Here is a 20452-nt window from a genome sequence, read left to right on the forward strand (position 1 = left end):
ACAAAATCAGGTTGAATCAGGGAGCCACTTTATGAGGTGATGGTTCAGTGCAGGATCAGCTCAAAACACAATCCTCTAGTGACTGGACATAAGGAAATGTGCTAAAGGTTCAACACTAGCATCAATAAATATTAATGAATGAAATCCAGTGTGCAGATGTGACCATGAATCAACAATAGCCCAACATAAGCCCAGTGACTGACCAGAATCCAACAATTTAAAGTCCAGGTAATACAAAGTCCAATCACAGCCAAAAAAATGATGTTTAAATCTTCCAATGTGCATGTGGTAAAATGTCCTAATAGGTTTGAAGGTAAGAATCCCACAGGATTACAAATTTGTAAATGCCATTATGATCAAAATGTCATCAGGTTGAAAGGCATATCAGTGGTGACCAACCACACTTTTATCCCTGGTGAGAGTCCAATATCTATCTATCTTCTGTCAGTGGTACCACATGAAACAATGCTAAAAAGGTCTTAATGGTTAGCACTTGCTAACTCCCTAGAGACTTTATAAAGACAGCATGGGGTTGGACTAATGGCTATGTAAACCGCTGAGAGACTGAAAGATTGCATGCAGGACATTAGAGACATTGTGGCTGGACATTGTGTCTACACTGAGCTGGACATGATGATAGAGTCCCTGCATTAATGCACCCTCTAAAATGTTAACGTTGCTAATTATGTATCTAAGAGCCAATCAGCATTATGACTATGAGATTGGACTAAGTGTTTACCATTACCTTCTGTTCTTAGTACACATTAGCATGAATAATTGAAGGTGGAGTTCTCACCGTCTGCAGGGTGATGGCAGGGTCGTACTTGGGTCCGAGCACGAACACTCTCTGACCCCTGCGCACTGTTCCACTGTAGACACGTGCAAAAGCTACAAAGTACTCTTTGTCCTCATCATCTAATGTGGTTTTCACCGTCAGGGCCTCCGTCTGCATGCACAGCTCATCTGTATCTGCAAACATGTACACCATCACAAAGACAGAGTGAGGTAAAGAGATGCACAAGATGAACAATTACTTCAAAGATTCAAATGCATTGATCGTTGGTCACCATATTGAATGAGTAAACTAAAGACATATTACCCATCATTAACCAACTGTCACTTTCATGGAATCATTATGGATGAGCATTTTTAGCACTTCTTAGGAATCAAACTATTACAATTATACATAGGAAACCACATGTTGAACAGGAGATAAACAACACCATTCATCATTGCTTAGTTAAGTGGTTCAAGTCTATAATCATGTTGTGTCTCTCACAAATAGCAAACAAGGTAAACAGCAATGCTGTACTTGCGGTCAACCAGCTCTATTTTATATTAACAACAGACAAAACCTTAAGTTCTATTGTCAATGTCTGCTTACTTCTATATCCTTCAAACACAGAATGAAAAAAGACATTTATTACATCCACTTAACTATAATTCACATGTACCTTGGTGTCATGTACATCAATCAAGCACCATGTTTATATATTTGCCACGAAGGTCAGCTATAGGCTGTAGTCTGGGATAGAAAGTAATCAGTCCCGGCCTTTACATAACACCATTCTGTGAATTCATCTGTTTTCACTTAGGACCACTGGTGGTGCTGTTGTTTTTGGGTCAACACTGAATGAATGAATGAATGAATGAATGAATGAATGAATGAATGAATGAATGAATGAATGAATAAGCCATTTGTTAACAGCATAATGTGGATTTCAATAAGTGTGTAAAATAAAAAAATATTTTTATGTTTTTTGACACTGCCAGAGAGAACACTGATGGTTGGACTATAAAATGTGTTCAAACATATGAAAGGTGAAAACTGCAATGCTTTCTTATTGCATGATTCCCAAACCCTGTGGCTATAAGCTTAAATAGTCAAAAGTTTCAAGTTGATTGATTAGTACACTGAGCTACAGATTAGAAAGCTGCAAGTCCCAGCACCAGCACTGTGAGGTCCTTGAACAAGATCCTTAACCATCAACTGCTTAGTTCACTTGTCATGAGCTAAATTAGCACATGTAAATGTAATAGAAAGAAGTCAGAAGGTTGTATACCTTCATGTAACTTAACATCAAAGTGCTTTAAGTTGTTGCAAGTTGTCATTTAAGCTTTATGACCAAGTAGAACATGGACACTGTTCAGGAAGACAACTGCAAGGTTCATAGGGACAGGTTTGTATGTGACTTCAATGTTCAATGAGCATAACAGAACACTTTGACCAGCCTGCAGAATCACTAGACCTCTATCCCATAGAAAACCTGTGGGAATATTTGAGACAGCATGGGTTATTTTCTTTCCAGGCCTCCTGTTGGGCATCATGAAGGAAACAAGCTGAGAAGGCCAGCTCAGACTTCTTTATCGTCAGCCACAGATTGCAGCTCCTCCTGCGGGAATCGCTAGACATTCCCAAGCTAACTGTGAGATATAATCTCTCCAGCGGATCAACAAAGTGGGCCCTACAAACTGAGTAGTTGAATTGTGCACCCAGTTAGTGGGCTAATATTGACAAGTTGTGTCTCAAGACAGTAGAGGAATTCTATTGGATAGGATTTGGGCTGTTTTGGCCAAAAAACGACGTGCTGTCACACTTTCTAGTTGGTGACCTTGACCTAAATCAACAATTATTGTTCCATTAAAGATACCCTAACAAACAGACCAAATCTAAAGGTATAATATAGTGGGGTTGAAGAACCAACAGTCAGGTCCATTAATATCAGGACATTGAAAACGTTCTTGTTATTGTAGCTGTCCACCACAGTATATTGCTGAAATTAAATAATCAAGATAAGCTCAAAGTGCAGACTTGCTTTAATTTAAAGCTGTTGACATCCAGACTGAGTCTAGGAATTACAGCCGTTTTTATATGCTGTCTACCCATTCTATGGGACCAATTGTTATTAGGCAAACCTCATCATAAATTAAATTGTCATTTTTAATGATGGGATGCAAATCATTTCTGGAGTCCACAGACATCAGCAGACACTAGGTCTTCTTTCCTGGTGGTGCTCTGCCAAGTCTTTACTAAAGCAAGTGAAATGCATGCTCAACTGGATTTGGGTTTTGTGATTGACTTGGTCATTGCTGAACTTTCCACTTCTATGCTTTAAAAAAGTATCAGACAATAAAGCACACTTCGATTCTGTACTGTGAAGCACCGTCCAGTGATTTTTAAAGTGTTTGGTTGAACCTGAGCAGAAGTCTCGTCTTCACTGTTGACTGACACAGATACACCTACCTCTTAGCAGGGGTTCTTGATCTGGCCAACTACTACAGTTGTTTTCCAGGCCTTTCTGTGTTCCCGAGTTCACTGGTGCATTCTTTCTTTTTAGTCACAACTAATGCTTTTGCCATCTCTCTGATGGGTTTGTTTTGATTTTTCAGCCTAATGATTTTTCAGCCTTCTGTCACTCACAGTGACAGAAGTTCATACTGAGAACTAACAGCAACAGATGCACAGTCAAATGTTGTACAGAAAAGCAAGAGGCAATGAAAAACTGAAAGAAAAATAAGTCTAAAATGATGGTCAGTGGTCAGACTCCCATGAGACTGAGAAATACTCCCGAGTTATTGCGAAAATCTCTGAATAGTGCTCGATTCTCTAGTTACATCTGAGATCTGAATAGCAATGTGCACAATTTCAGGATAAACTCAATTCTGAATACAGCCAAATGTTTTCAACAGAACACCATTGAAGATTCAGCCACAGAACATGAGTTTTTCAAAAAGTGTCTGTTATAATGCTATAAGGTATTATTTCCCAGGTAATATTACCTTTAATAAACATACATTTTAGCTAAAATTTATACCTTATTAAGAATATGTGAAAAGTACAGCAGAAAGGCAGGCATGTAGTCCAGTCCCTTTCTCTACACTGCTTTTAAATATGGATATTATACTCATTCATTGAACAACTCATTCATATATTCATTGATCAACTCTCAAGCAACAGCATAGAACTTCCTGCTTGCCTGGTTTGCTGGTGTTGGTGGTGTTGCTAGCCTCTGGGTTTTCAGAGCCCTGACTGGCCGCTTGTCTCTCTGCATGTCTCTGTCTGGCCAGCTCTCGACGCTGAGCAATCTCCTCCTGAGTCAGAGGCCTGCAGGGAAAAAGGGCATTACCCACAATGCACCAGGTTTATGCACAGAAACCCTTAGAGAACATCAAGACTATTTCAACATAGAAAATGAAGTCAGCACGCAGGAGACAGAAAGACTCAAGGAAGATTTAATCTGTTTTAATCCGGGTCTGGCTTTCTGATAACACCTTAACCAAGTTAGAACTGTATCATAAGCCTTTATTTCTCATTCAGAGAGTGCTATAGTACCTCGAGTTACAGAAAGAAAAAAAGAAAAAAAAAAGTGAGACTCGGATAATGTGGAAAAAACTGCATAACCAAATCCAAATCTATTTTTTCTTATTTTGAGGGAATGAGTGACACAAATATTCGAGGCCGTATGTCATTAGGCGGAAATTGTGCGTCGATAATCGAATTGAACGGCATGGGAGCGAATCTCCGCGGAGGCATAACGGTGTAAAATAATACAGTAATGAGAGTGAATCGCTAAAACAGCTGCATTTGCAGTTTCAGAGCAAACCGTTTTCACAGACTCTCAGTGTGGGAAGACAGAGTGGTGGTGAATTAATTGAAGACTTTTTGCTACAGGCTTCAGCTTTTTACATTTAAAGAAAACTGATTAGACAAAGCAGTTTGGACTGTCTTCTCTTGGACCTCTTATACAGGAAAGGCTAGTAGACAGAGAGAGAGACCTAAACATTCTCAACTCTGACTCATTTTCTACAAAAGCAAACCCTTTTTTGTGTTGTATCCATTGTAGAAATGGTCATTACCACATGCTTGGTAGGTTAATCACACCATGGACAGTAGAGACCTATCTGACCGACACACACACAGCCTCACTTTCCTTTCAACACCTTTATTATAAACCAAAGCACTTCTCTCAGTGGAGAACACAGTATTGCCTCTAATAAGCTGCATTCACTTCCCAACTGTGTATATTTAAGATCTCATTTTCACGTGAAAGATGGTTCAGCCTGGAGAGATGACAGACCAACTTCAGCTCTATAGAGTAAATCTCAAAGGGGGCTCTCCTGCTTCATGCTGTATCAGAGATAGCCAAGTACCCTGTCTAAACACAGCTACAGTTCCTTCAAATTCACAACCTTCAAGTGGAGAGTGTCCAGTAACCACTGCATGGATGGAATCCAGACTCGTTTTCCTGTTTTTTTTACACAATGGCGAAATGATTTGCTCGATTTTCAGAACACTCTTAAATGCTTATTTGTGGATATAATTCAATGTTAGGAATATGTGGGCAGTCTGATTTAAGGAAAGATATTTAGTATAGTTTGCATATCTTACATTATGTTTTTACATCAAAACGTCCACTGCTTATATTAAACGTAATTTACACAAGATTCTTAATTACTAGACTGAATGTTGTAGAGAGAGCTTTAGTAGCATTAACATAAACCAATTCAACTGTGAAATGCATGTTTGTCCTGATTGGAACTAAAACTACATACAATACAGTATTACATTTAGGCAATTAAACATGCATTGTAGAATAGAGCAGTGGTTATGTGCCAGTTGCAAAACATCAGCATCCCTGGTTTGAGCTCAGGTGTTCGCTCTGTGTATGATTTTATTCAGGACTTCAAAAATACACACTCAAATCATGTATGAAAACTAGTTGTGTTGAAGATGTTCAATTCAATCACATGGAACTGATGTATGCATTTGAATGAATAACTCAAACAAACATTTTTTTTCTCAGTACAGTGCATTTGTACTGCAGTAATGTTCATATCAAGTCAACAACAGCATCATAACTGCCCTGTATTGACCGATACACAGCGTTGAGGTTGTGTCATGGGTCATCTTTTTACTGGTTACCACCATTTCTACCAGCTTTCTCCCGTTTCTGTTCGAAAGCTACAAGCCATCTAGCCTGAAGACTTTCCTTCGGGATTAATAAAGTTCTATCTTATCTCATCTTATCTTATCCTATCCTATCCTCTGGGTTCAGGGATTTGGTGTCGACTGATGACGATATCTAATACAGGAAAAGTAAAAGAAATCTTTTTGAAGATCTGATTTTCTACTGTAAAATTTCATTTCAGCATATTCAGACAGATCTAGGCAGATGGTCAGATGGACAGTACGGGCAGATATACAGCTAGATCGACAGACAGTAAAGTATACAGAGTGATAAACAGTTGAATAAACAGAAAACAGAGATGTATATGAATAGACAGACTGCCAGATGGATTCAGGCAGATTCATGTGAACATCAAAGTGCTCAGGAAAATGGAGAAGTGTTGAGTTTAATGTGCTCATTACAGCACTCATATCTACTGCTAGGCTATTTTTATATAAATAATCTCTTTATACGGAATGATAAACCTCAGACAGATCATCATACTCAAAACTGCTGATGTAGGAAAAAAACCTCTAACACCAGCATGTCTGTCACCCAGCCTGATGTGTGTTTATAATCTCGGCTTGATTTAGCACTGGCTCTGACTCGCTCCCTCTCTCTTGCACCATACACTTCGAATCATGTCACACTTCTGTCCATCATTCCTTCATTCCTTTTTTTTTCCCCATTTTTTTTAATAATCATGTGGCTAAACTGATTTTCTTTCTAGGAGTGTTAATGTCAATTATTCACCATGATAAGCGTTTTTTCTTTTTAAATACTGTTCCCATCAAGTTTTTATTTCAATCACACAAAAGCATGACCAACTTTAATTCCTAACGCTTTTCGAAAATATGTAGTTCAAAATTAATTCATGTTTCTTCTTTGTACTGTAGGTACTTTCTGTGACAAGTAGGCAGGTGATTTCACACTTTTGCAGACCTCTTTACAGAGGAATTTAGCTAAAGCATGCTCAGAAAGTTGCTTGAAGCTGCTAGATTATGTCATAGACTAATTTACATATTTAATCACAAAATTAGAGTACAGTACCAATCATATATCGCGGTCCTGGTATATTGTGGATTTTTATTTGGAAAATTACTAAATTTTTTTGCAGATTTTCCCGGTATATCACAGTATCCGGAAACCTTACAGTGAATTGTTTTTAAGTTGAAATAAGGTAATTTATTAATAAAAATACAATTATTAATTACAAAATAAACATTAATTAAAATTAAGTAAAATGTTAATAATATCTAAAAAAAAAAATGAAAATGTGGAGCGTATTTACTCAAGAGACAAACACGTAGCGTTGTTTAGGAAAGGACGGTGCAGGGATGCTAAAAATCAAGATACAGTAAGGCTGGAGGAACGAGTCTGACCAATCAGACCAATGAATCTGCTTCCTCAAGTTAGGAATCTTTAACCAAATGGGGTTCACTCCTGTCAGCCAAGAACAGGACTCTGATACACTATGCACAGATTCACCAGAACTGGACAGTTGAAGCCTGTAAATACATTGCTTGGGTTAATAAAGTGCTCAGTGAGTGTATAAACAGATCAGGAAGCATAGACTAATGAAATGATAATGAAAACCATTTCCCAGTTTACGGGAACACCGCAATTAAACATCTCAGCAACTTTCCAATTAATGGAAGTAAAGTTTCAATGCACTTGTTATGTCACTCGACTGTTTCACATGAAAATAAACGTTATGCTTTTATTCTTCTGCTATTGCATGAGACAGTACAAAGAGCCATTACTCATATTAATGTGATCCAAACAGACATCCGTCATGTCGTGACAACTGTGTGTGTGTGTGGGTGTGTGTGTGCGGTATAATAAAAGCCAAGCCAATTTTCTGCCTGCCGACTGCCTTGTGTCATTAATGAAAACCAGCAGCTCCATCAGCCAATCAGACGATAGAACGCAGATGTACCCAACACCCTCCTGTGTCCAATCACACACCCAGTGACCCACATTGATTATTGCTATGGCAACCTACGAGTCGATGCACTGTACTGTCTGGCAGGTTCCTGCAGAGTTCAGTCAAGAGAACATCGTGGGAGTGGAGACAACATAAAAAACATACATTCTCCTGTACTCACTGTTCCATTCACTCTCTCTCTCTCTCTCTCACACACACACACACACACACCAAGAGAAATGCTTACAGATGGGCAGAGTCAGATAGATAGACAAGTGCACAAAGACACAGATAGACAGATACACACAGATATAGACAGAGAGACACATGGGCAGACAGACAGGTTTTATAGACAGAGAGTATGATAGACAGACACATTCACAGAGAGACATACAGAGACACACAGGCATACCTAAACAAAGAAAGTCAGATAGACAGACAGAAACAGACAGACATATGTAGAAATAAAGAAACAGAAACACAAACACAGAGAAAAACAGACGGAGATAAGCAGATAGACAGACAGATGCACAGACATACAGGTAAAGGCACACATACAGGTAGAAACAGATCACACAGGCAGACAGACAAGGTGACTTCATGTACTGCTCCATTTCAGAATTCATTGCTGTGAAGCGACTGCAGTTACTGCCCAGATTTCTTTCAATAAACAGACAAACAGATAAGCGGCCAGACATGCAGGAAGACAAACAGTCGCGCATACAGAAAAAAAAAGACAGACAGACAGGCAAACAGACTGGCAGACAGACAAAAATCTCATTGATCTAAATAAAATTGCACAGCAATTCTAATTATTTGAATGAATTCCAATCAATCGCCTCATCAACCAGGATAAAGCAAGTGCACTGTGCTTTTCCCTCATCCATCTCACACCAGGGGATCCAGCCACCCACAACATGCTGACTAATATACCAGTTTAAAAAAAAATACTTGGGTTTAATAAAAAATATATAAATAAATGACACAAAAAAACCCATAAATCTCATCTTGTTAAGGAGAACAAACAGCAAGTTGCATGTTTGGGAAAGGAACACCTAATAAACTGTCAGGATAGTGTATATAGGTTAGCTTAAGAAGTAGTATTTTAATACAGAGTGGTTGGTGAGCTTCGCTGTAAATGTAGGTCAGGAAGGATGATGTGAGGCTGCTCTTGCTACAGGCTTGTGTGCTCTCAGACTTTTAACCAGGAAGCCAGAGATGCAACTCTACATCTAACACAACTCTACATCTAACACAACTCTACATCTAAAGCCACATGCAATCAAAGTGGATGTTCGGTGTCTAGCCAAGGTTTCACTCCTGACACCCCATATCAGTCAGTTCTCAGCTGGAAGCTCCAGGCAGCTTGTCAGTATCCATCGCTGTTGAGATCCAGCTCACCATTCTGGATCAGTGTTTATTGTACGAGACCATGCAGTATCAAACATTCCTGCATGCCGTGGTTATGAGTGTGCGACAGGCCAAATATATCGCTATTTGCTCAGCAATGTTTAAGACTGCCCATGAGGACATGTCATTTATGACTTCTGAGCTGCATGAGGCGCTTGTGTAATAATCTCAACTGCATAACGCAGGAAAGAGTGCGGACGTGATGCACAGTCTCTTAAAAACTAACTGTGGGGGGAAAAAAAAAAATCACAAACGTCTCCAAAAGGATTTTTTCCCCCCATTTTCACTGCATGTTGGCTGGACACAGACTAGATTTAGATTCTCAGGTGCAGTCTTAAATAAATTTTAAGGATAAGGGCATCTGCCACAGGCAAGAAATGTGAATGTAAATTGTAGGTAAATTATTGACAAGGCCTTCCATAGTTCACGACTGATTTCTATATGCACAGATGTTCAAACAGCCATCCAGAGACCGTATATGGAATAGAGACAGGTCTCAGTTTGATATATGAAAAGGGAAGTCCAGAAAGCTCAACACGGAGGCTGTATTATGAGAAATCTACCCTTCTATAAAAAAAAATAGCCAACTGCCTTAATGTTACTAGTAGTGAAGGTGTAACAAAAAACAGCAGGATTATCAAATTCATATAGGAAAGAATTAGGTCAGAGATTTAGGTCAACACATCAGTTTCTTCGACAGTCCTGACCGACATGTTCACTTTTCTCTGCACACTATAGTCCATAACTAACCTGTTAACTGCCTCTGATATGAAGACTCTGGCCATGCAGTGCACTACACAGTGTAGAAGCGTTTGCCTTTATGTAGTGTACTTTATGACTGTTACAGAGTTAGCAGTTAGTCACAGAGCATGATCAAATGGTTATTTCACTGGTCATTTTTTTTTTCAAAGTACCAATTACAATTAATTTCTGTCTATTGCAATCTAGCCATTAAATTTCCACACTCCATGGTTCTCATATGCCTTCTGTGTCTGGCTGTACCGCTCCATACATTTTACAACTGTTTCCCTCTGGACTCATCTGAGCAGAATAGGCAGACCTCTACCTCTGCGGTCACTCCTATCATGTTAGTAACATTACTAATGAACATACATAAGAACACGGCAGCTGACCAGAATCGAACTCATTTCTTTCAGTTCAGTGCAGTGCCATGACAGGCACTTTCTTTTTCTGTTTATACACACACACACACACACACACAATGATGTGCAAAGAGACTGTAACCCCCACCCTGCCCCCTAAATATTTTGTAATACGTTTTCTCCTTTTATTTTCACCACCAGCTTGATTGGTTGATTAATCGCTGTAACACCATAAAATCGTGACAGCTTTAGACAAGATTATCAAATTGCGAGCATTCTAGTGTGTAATTGGGGTCAGGAAGGCATTTAGGATTGGACTTACTCCCTGAGGTGACTAGTAGCATTACCATAGAAACAATAATTGCGGTTGGTGTCAAGTCATTACCCCAGCTGTTATTCAGATACGCACATGTACAGTAGCAACCTGGATTTTATATTTATTTATTTGCAATTTGTATGTTCATCGCAGATTTTAATAGTGACAGTAGTGTATTCTAAATATCAGAGCTGGCTCAGGGGTTATGTTGTGAAGCTACGAGTGGAAAGGTCACTCCATTTTGACTTTATGGGTCTCTGCCCATTCAAGTTGATAGAAGCTAGGTCTTAGGAAATAACTGGCCGGGAAAGCTGCAGACTGTGAAATAATGTAAATGAAAGCACTAGAGGCCATTATCACATGTACCACGTTGGAATTAGCATAGGGTTCTCAGGTGCCTTCTGTGTCTGGCTGTACTGCTCCATACATTTCACAACCCCATCCTTCTGGGCTCTAAATCACATCACAACTTCTGTTCCTCTGCACAGACAACACAGACCTTTACCTCTGCTGTCACTCCTACTGTGTTTGCAGTGTTTTCAAATGCACATAAGAGCATGGCAGCTGACCAGAAAGAAACTAATCCCATGTGCACTGCCAAGACAGCCATCTTCTAAAAACATGGTGATAAATACCGACAATGTAAGACTTTCCCTAGAAGTCACTTTCAAAAATATCTTTGGGAAAGAAGAATTAGGAGAATTGATCTTTATGTTTTTCTTTTATATATATATATATATATATATATATATATATGAGACATACAAAGAGACATACATACATACATATTTATTTTCCACTATTCACACTGGAATTAACAATGTTACAGCATCATCAAATATTTATTTGTTAACTTTGTAATCTTTGTAAGGCATTGTAAGATCAAGCAGTGTTACACAAACTGTTCACAACTGTTTACATGCTGTTTTTGCACACCACATTTTCAATACTGCCACCGACTGCTGCTATTACATAAGTGTATATATGTTTATAAGAACCCTCTTGTTTACAGTCCTGTTATTTTTGCCCAATATACTGTACAATATACAGAATGTATACTTGGCGCCATTTTGTGTATCTGTCCTGTAGTGTATTTGTACTGTCTGTTTGCAGAGTCTTTCGTCTTGCACCATTTGCACTAAGTTGTATACGATGCACGGTGGCTAGGACAACTTACTTTAAGTCCTTAGCTCTGTGCTGTTATGTAGCTCTATGTTTTTTTATGTAGCACCAGGGTCCTGGAGAAACGTTGTTTCATTTCACTGTGTACTGCATCAGCTATATATGGTTGAAGTGACAATAAAAACCTGACTCTTGTTATCATGAAATTTCTGTAATGCGCTCCAGATATTCACACAAGGTTTTCTCCTTCCAACATTCACTGTCATTTTTATTGCTTTTTGCAAATGCTGTAGTAAAGTAACTGCTGCTTTAGAATTAATATAAACCTGCTTTTGTCTATCAGGGTTGGGAACAGTTTTTCTGAAAAGAGTCCTAGCAATCTAAAGGTGATTTCACATCTAGTTCATCTGAGGTTCGCTTCAAATGGACCCTCAGGCGACCACAATTTCACCGGGGTTTGTTGACAATGAAAACAAGCGAGGTTTTGATGAGGGCAGTGAGGAGAAATGATGACGTTTTTGGCGCAGTCTTGTAGGGTACTCTATTAATCACCAACACTACCTCATGTTTTCAGTCATTCCTTTGGAGCTCTGTTCAAACCACACAGGAAGAAAGGTTTTGATGTGAGCACGACTTCATTTAGGAGAAGACATGTTACCTCGCGACACCCAGATGGTTGTCTGCCCCTCTCGGGGAACTCTGGTGTATAATTAGCCTAGCATATTTCCAAAAAAAAAAACCAGTCTGATAATGAGCAAAACTTTGTGTCTTGTCACTTTCACACTTGAACTAAACCACAGCTACGGCTTCATGCCTTGACCACATCCTGATTTGGCTCGCAGTCCAATACAAAAGATATGTTCACACTGGACCAAACCGAGCATACTGGGGTGAAAAATGTAGCAGATCTCAAATCCAAATAAATTGTGTGTGTAAGAATCGTAAACGGTGCAACAGAAAAGCACGTACTGGAGGACAGACGTGGAAAGTCTTTCATCGTAATACTGAAAATTTAAACTAAAGCAGAAAACGTGTGAGGGACCTGACATCCTTCCATGAACCACAACAGTCCTGATGGAGGGAAGCAGAACATAAAAGGTAACAGATGAATATATATTACAGCAGTTTTTATATACACTTTCATATCACCCCATCATTTGTACAAAGGTCCTGCAATATGAGTTGCACAGCCTTGGTCTCTAAAGGCTGACATCATCTGAAAAGAGACTGATGAAAAGACACTTGACACATTAAAAGTGTTTTTGGGGGGAAATAAGGTGCTGAAAACCAGAGCTCAAATATCTAGACTTTAAACTGGCGACTTTTCAGTCTCAGCTGTCAAATGGACTATTTTTAACATACAATGAGGCAATGTGAGGGAAATCATGCACGCAAGAGCCGAGACGTGCAGATACACCAGCGACGACACAGGGCTGATTAATAAAGGGTTTAAAGCGAACAAAACCAGAGTAACACATCAGCTACCATATGCTGAAATACAGGGAATAGTTTTGACAAAAAAATAAATAAAAAAATTGATAAAGTTGAATTTATCCAGCGCTGTTCTCATGCCCGAGGTCACTTTACAATAACAGCAGAAACAGATGACATGTCTACTTAATGTTCTTATTACAAAACCAGGCATTTTAAGAAATGACCCACGCACTGCAGCACACAAAATTCCCTTGAACAACACTTCTAAAAAGTTTGTTTTTATATGGTGCACTCAGTGGTTCAGGGGCTGTGTTTAATAGCCACAGTGGATACAGCAGTCTATCTTTACAGCCAAATGAATGCTTACTAAAATGAATCTAACTAATATTATAAAATTAGCTATGTTACCTGTAACAGTTCTAGGTCACATTTGCTTGCCCTCTGCCAGGCTTTAGTGTGCATTTAAATATCTAACTGAACACTAAGTAGCTTCAATAGCTACAATGTTCATTCTAATATTTTATCACTTTAGTAAATTTAAATATATTTTTATTCAAAAATGCTTAAAATTGAAGAAGAACTGAGGACAAGATGCCTTTATTATCGCCTCACAGACATTACAGCACAGTGGAATTCTTTTCTTTGCATATCCTAGCTGAGGAAGTTGGGGTCAGAGCGCAGGGGCAGCTATGATACAGTGATCCTGGAGCAGAGAGGGTTAAGGGTCTTGCTCAGTTGCCCAGCAGTGGAGCTTGGTGGTGCTGGGGCTTGAATCCCGATCCTACGATCAACAACCCAGAGCCTTAAATACATGAGCCACCACTGCCCCAAAAAACAGGGTCAGCCATGATGCAGTGCCCCTGGAGTGAGGGAAGGGGTGGTTGGGGGCCTTGCTCAAGAGCCCAAGGTGGCAGCTTGGTGGTGCTGGGGCTTAAACCCTGAGCTTCTGAACAACAACCCACTTGAGCAACCACCACCCTAAATAACAATAGTGACATTTTCTGTAAGGAGATGTTAGCATTTTTGGTAGGAGTCTTCAGTGTTAGTTACAGCTTTACCTCTAACTGAATCTATCTCTGATTTTGCCACTGGAATTTTTTGGGCTTTCTTGAGCACATGATGAGCTACAATTTTTATCTAATTGGCAGGAAAAAGCAAGCCTGGAAAGGCAAAGTCTATACCCACATCACATCACCATGCTTTTGATCATTTACCTGTTTTTTTATTCCTTGAATAATGCAGGGTGTGATGCTTTCTGTTCTAGCGACTGCTCTCTGTGACGCATCTTCTTAGTCAGGATGAAGCCTAATAAGGCCTCTTCTATCAAAGACATTTAGCATTTGGGCCATAGCCTTGAAAAACACACACAAAAAAAAACAAGGTCTAATTGTTTTCAGAATGCAGTAACCAAATGCAGCTCGAGCTACTTTCTCAGTAGAACACCTGGCTAGCATTCACACGCCTTCTTGACTGTGTGTGTGGCTAATCACTTTTCCCTTGTTAGGCATGCAGGGATGGATTTCATTAGCTGCATCTACTTAGGAAGAACTACACAGGAGCTCCGTGCAGACGTACACATGTTCCACAGGCCCGACTATTAAAACAATAGTCAGATTCATCATGGCTGCCGAGCCTTCTCCTGGTTTCCTGTGGCCATCTGCTTCTAATGATTAACAGAGTTGGGTTGCACACTCTTTTAAGTCCAGAACAGACGAGGGGCAATATTGCATTAGCATTTTGCTAAAACTGCTTCGATAATTGTTTATTACCTCATCAGGATGTTGTATCTTTAATAACCCTCTAGAACAAATATCAGGATACATGCTTCTCATCTTTTCTGCTTTTTATGAACAGCTCTACACTAGTGTTACAGTTAACATTAACTTAATGTTCAGAATTTTATCTGTAAAAAATTGTTCTTGCGATCACTCGGGTTATGACAATGTGCTGTGTGTGGAGGGGGAAGAAGAGAAAAATATCATAGACTTTCAAGAAACTACATTATTAATTAACCAAGCGTCATAATCACACACATCACTATTCTCAGATGGTATTCCTTAGTGTTTGAGTGTATTTACCGCCCAAAACATACATTTCAGTGTGACATATTATAGGGCCATCAAACTGTCAAGACAGGAGCTCTGAACTAAATAGAGCTCCTCACTTGAGCCAATATCAAACAAGAATGATGGGTCTTAAATCCAAGGTCAGAATTACTTCTAACCGAGACGTGCGTCTGTTTTCGACAAACTCCATCCCACGCTCACAAATCCCTATGCGCAAATAGTTCTTAAGTCCGGAGATACGTCTGAGGCCTGCACACTGCTGTGCACAGTTTCAGGATTAATTGATCACGACGCTCGCACTGGATATGGCCTCTATCTCACAACTAAGCCTGTATATGTTCTAAAGTTTGATTTTCAAACAGCTCTCTGTTGGACTTGTCCTGCAGTATGAAGGGTTTAAACCAATATTTTATTAGCAAATTCTGTATAAAGGGTAGGAGCGAGCTGTATGAATCTCAAATAGATCATAATGGACATACAGTGCACTATGTAGGATGTTCTAACCAGTAATTCAGCTGACACAGCATGCTTAAAAAGAAACCTGAATTTCAATTCTAGGTGAATGAATCATGTATACAGTGGTATATTGTTCATATCATGCTCTTATAAAGGATAAGTGGAATCCTAAAACTCTCTCGAATGACTTAACAGTGCACTATGTAAGGTTGTAAAAATCAACATTTCATACCGTATGAAGTGCACTTACATGAGCGAATCTCAAATAAGGGGTAGGAGTGAGCTGTATGAATCCCAAATAGCTCAATAAACATACAGTGCACTAATATATGAGGAGATAAATTGTAATGAGTTTCTAAATGGACATACAGTGCACTCTGTAGGATGCCTTCACCAGTATTTTATAGTTACTACAGATACGGCATGCTTATATGAGAAAACTTGAATTGCAAATCTAGATGTTTGAATAAGATATACAGTGAACTATGTAGCAAATTTTATTTCAAGCTCTTATAAAAGATCAGCAGAATCCTAATCTTCTCTCGAGTGACTGAACAGTGCACTATGTAAGGTTGTACAAACCACCGTTTCATACAGTGTACTATGAAGAGTGCATCAACCATACAAATTTTATCCATAAACTCTACCTAGTATACACTTTTTGAAGTACCTTATATGCAGAAAAACATAATTGCCCATGGGGCACTGGGCTACTGGTGTTCAAGCCCCAGCACTAACATGCTCCTGAACACTGCTGGGCTTTTAAGCAAGGCCCTTATACTTTTCTGCACCAGGGGCACTGTATCATGGCCGCTCTGACCCCTGACCCTACCTAAAACACTGGTATATGCTTTACTGTAATGTAGGCTTGTTCTTTTTTGTTCCAACCGATGTAGTGCAGGAAACAATCACCAAAACCAATTCAGAGCAATTAAACGGCTCCTAAATTGGCCTGACTGTGAAGTATATAGGGTGCAGAGGGTGTCCTTATCCTGCTGAGTGCTTTTTTTATTGAAAGAGCTGAATCTCCTATACAATAAAAATACACCGACCAGGCCCATAACATTATGACCACCTGCCTAATATTGTATCGGCCCCCCTTTTGCTGCCAAAACAGCCCTGACCCATCATGCACTGTGTATTCTGACACCTTTCTATCAGAACCAGCATTAACTTCTTCAGCCTTGTATCAGCACCCATGCATCAATGAGCCTTGGCCGCCCATGACCCTGTCGCCGGTTCACCACAGTTTCTTCCTTGGACCACTTTTGATAGATACTGACCATTGCAGACCGGGAACACCCCACAAGAGCTGCAGTTTTGGAGATGCTCTGATCCGGTCGTCTAGCCATCACAATTTGGCCCTTGTCAAACTCACTCAAATCCTTATGCTTACTCATTTTTCCTGCTTCTAACACATCAACTTTGAGGACAAATGCAGCCTAATATATCCCACCCACTAACAGGTGCCATGATGAGGAGATCAGTCTTATTCACTTCACCTGTCAGATCGTTATATAGTGAACTATGTAGGGTGCACAAACCCTTATGGCATAGGCTATGAAGTAGCGCACACAGCGCACCTACATATGAAATGCTGAGACATTTGTGATTCAGCTGGTGTATATGCTGTGTGCTAAGAGAATGCTGCGTGATTCTATGCTAAGTACTAAGCCTGGCTGATTTCTTTTACCAAACAAAGTGCCATCAGAGGGATATGTCTAGGTGCCTGTGTATGTTTATGTATGCCTCTTTAAAAAGGAAAGGATATGAAACGCTGTCTGAGTGGATTACTGACTACACATTTCCGTTTAACTCACACAAACACACACCCACACACACACACACACCCCCACCCACCCACACACACACGCATAGGAAATTCACTCATTAGAGGAAGGCAGAAGCTCTCGTGTATGAACGCAGGAGGGGAAAGTTCTCCTGCAAACAAGATATTTCATCTCAATGGGATTCACCTGGATAAATAAAGCAGGAATAAAAAAATAAAGGAAACAAGAAGCTGGGGGAAGGCATCAGTTTGCAAGGTCAAATGGGGAGCAAGGAGTCTAGTGTCCTGTTAGTGACCTGACTGAAAGCGCCCTCTAGTGTGCCCTGGACTGGAGTGTTTCAAAGCATCAATGACTATCCTGCATCCTTTCAGTTTATATAAATGTTATATAATTGTATACTCTATTAAAAAACAAGTGCATTCATGATGTGCAGCAACAGAATCACATATTGTGAAGGCCAGGTATAAACTAAATCAATATCATTTGTAATCATTTCTCTTAAGACACACCCTGCATGCTGCCTTTGTTAGAGGAAATAAATATAATTTCACCTTTCAAGTGTGTCAGGAAGATGTACTCTAAAAGTAAATATTAGAAAGTGACTGCATTCACTGATAATAAACTGGTTTTCTAAACCATCCTACAATTCCCTTGCTTCCTTTATCTTGTAAGATGAAAGACAGCTCCTGTCTCTATATTTCTCTAAGTGACTATTTTTGGGTGGTGTTTTTGCTTTTACATATTAATACTACCAATAACAACTGAATCCCAGACTTTTTTCCTCGGCAACTGAAAAACAAATGAACAAAAGAAACGATCGGAACGGGTTAGACTCAAACAATAATTGTTTTTGGAAACATCCCTGGGAAACATCCCCTTAGATCACTATTAACAGCCTGCCGGTGGCGTAGCTCCAGCTGATAGGATTGGAGAAAGATTTCAGGTATTATATACAAATGTGTCATGACCTTCTTCTGTGTGTATTTTTTAATTTAACCTCGCTGACTAACGTTCACTTCCTCAGCCTGATTAAACAGATTTGTGTTGGAATTTGTTCAGGACTGGAGCTTGGCTATTGGAAATAAGATAGATGGTTTAAACAGTAGTATTGTTGAGAATTTGATTGCAGCTGCTTAGCTTTCTTTCGGCCACTGGTTAAGAATGGGAATATGTGAAAATACAAGGCAGCATTGAGTTTAAGAAGCAGCATGGCATCTTTCATTCACTCACTTGCTCACTCATTGTTTTATCCTACTCAGGGTCACAGGGAATCCTGAGACAATCCCAGAAACACTGGGCATGGGATGGGAATACACCCTGGATGGTAACCCAGTTCATTACAAGGCAAGGCAGCCTGAACACACACACACATTCAATCACACCTAGGAGTAATTTAGAGTCATCAATCCCCCTATTGTCGTTTACTTCCCTCTTGCACAGAGCACTGCAAGCAAAGGAGCTCAGGGTGTACAAGCAGCCCGCTGTGCTACAGCAGGCACTTCCATGCTGTTTAGTATTTATTTACCTTAACACAGGCTTTTTTTTTTAAATTTTAATTCATGTCTTGTCTCCACCCATGTCCCGTCACTGGCTGCATCCATCATGTTTTCCGATTACGCTCACATGTTTTCAATGTGGCCTTTGATTAGTTTGTGTATTTAATCTCTTGTGTTTGAGTGAAGTAGCACAGAGTGCCTTACCTAAACTTATTAAGCCTTTTTTCTGTTTATAGCTATCCTGGTTTTCGTGTCTATTTTTGCTTACTGGTCTTTGCTATATTTCATTGTTTGCAGATCACCTGACCTTTGCTTGTTTTTGAATCACGCTTTGGATTTGTCTGCCTGCTCTTTAAATAAATCACATGACACCTAAAACATACCTTTAACCCTGCAAGTCTTCACTACTCAACTATCTTCTGCTTCTTAATCTAGTTAAATCATTTTTATTAACTTTACCAGCACCCACCTGGACAGATTCTTGTTATGTTTGAATAAACTTGGATAATAAAGTTAGACTGTATAAGATTTTTTTCCCCTAACAATGCATACACCGATCAGGCATAACATTCTGAGCAGTGAGAGGTGACGTGAAAAACACTGATTATCTCCTCATCATGGCACCTGTTAGTGGGTGGGATATATTAGGCCGCAAGTGAACATTTTGTCCTCAAAGTCGATGTGTTAGAAGCAGGAAAAATGGGCAAGCGTAAGGATTTGAGCGAGTTTGACAAGGGCCAGAATTGTGATGGCTAGACGACTGGATCAGAGCATCTCCAAAACTGCAGCTCTTGTGGGGTGTTCCCGGTCTGCAGTGGTCAGTATCTATCAAAAGTGGTCCAAGGAAGGAGCAGTGATGACAGGGTCATGGGTGGCCAAGGCTCATTGATGCACGTGGGGAGTGAAGGCTGGCCCGTGTGATCCGATCCAACAGACGAGCTACTGTTGCTCAAACTGCTGAAGAGGTTAATGCTGGTTCTATTAGAAAGGTGTCAGAATACACAGTGCATGATGGGTCAGGGCTGTTTTGACAGCAAAAGGGGGAACAACACAGAATTAGGCAGGTGGTCATAATGTTATGCCTGATCGATGTATAATGAATTATGAAGGTATTTCGCTATTTAAATAATCTTCCTTGTAGATGCGCAAATCCGTGAGAGTAGGTATCACACATCTGGCAGAAAAGTTAAACTTAATCTGCAGGGACTGAGCCTCACAGATGTTCTGATACACTGTACAAAGAAAAACAGACCAAAAAAAAAAAAAAAAAAAACACACTTCTCTGGAAAAACTAAATAAATACTCAAGTACAACAATATGAAGAAAACCTGGGGTTGAAAATAGAAACCTGTTACATAAACTCTGAATCTCTTGACATTATTAC

General features: G+C 39.6%; 1 protein-coding gene across 3 annotated transcripts in view; it reads right to left on the reverse strand.

Annotated features, from left to right (window-relative positions):
- The window catches only part of efl1 (elongation factor like GTPase 1), a 132818-nt gene that overhangs the window by 91982 nt on the left and 20384 nt on the right, over positions 1–20452 (reverse strand). For all 3 annotated transcript variants that reach the window (XM_058400948.1, XM_058400951.1, XM_058400949.1), the window contains exons 13-14: positions 3978–4105; positions 797–969 (exon numbers count right to left, since the gene is read on the reverse strand). In XM_058400948.1, coding sequence (XP_058256931.1) covers positions 797–969; positions 3978–4105 — 301 coding nt within the window. The remainder of the gene's footprint in view (positions 1–796; positions 970–3977; positions 4106–20452) is intronic.

The sequence above is a fragment of the Hemibagrus wyckioides genome, linkage group LG10 (assembly GCF_019097595.1).
Source record: "Hemibagrus wyckioides isolate EC202008001 linkage group LG10, SWU_Hwy_1.0, whole genome shotgun sequence".
Lineage (NCBI taxonomy): Eukaryota > Metazoa > Chordata > Actinopteri > Siluriformes > Bagridae > Hemibagrus > Hemibagrus wyckioides.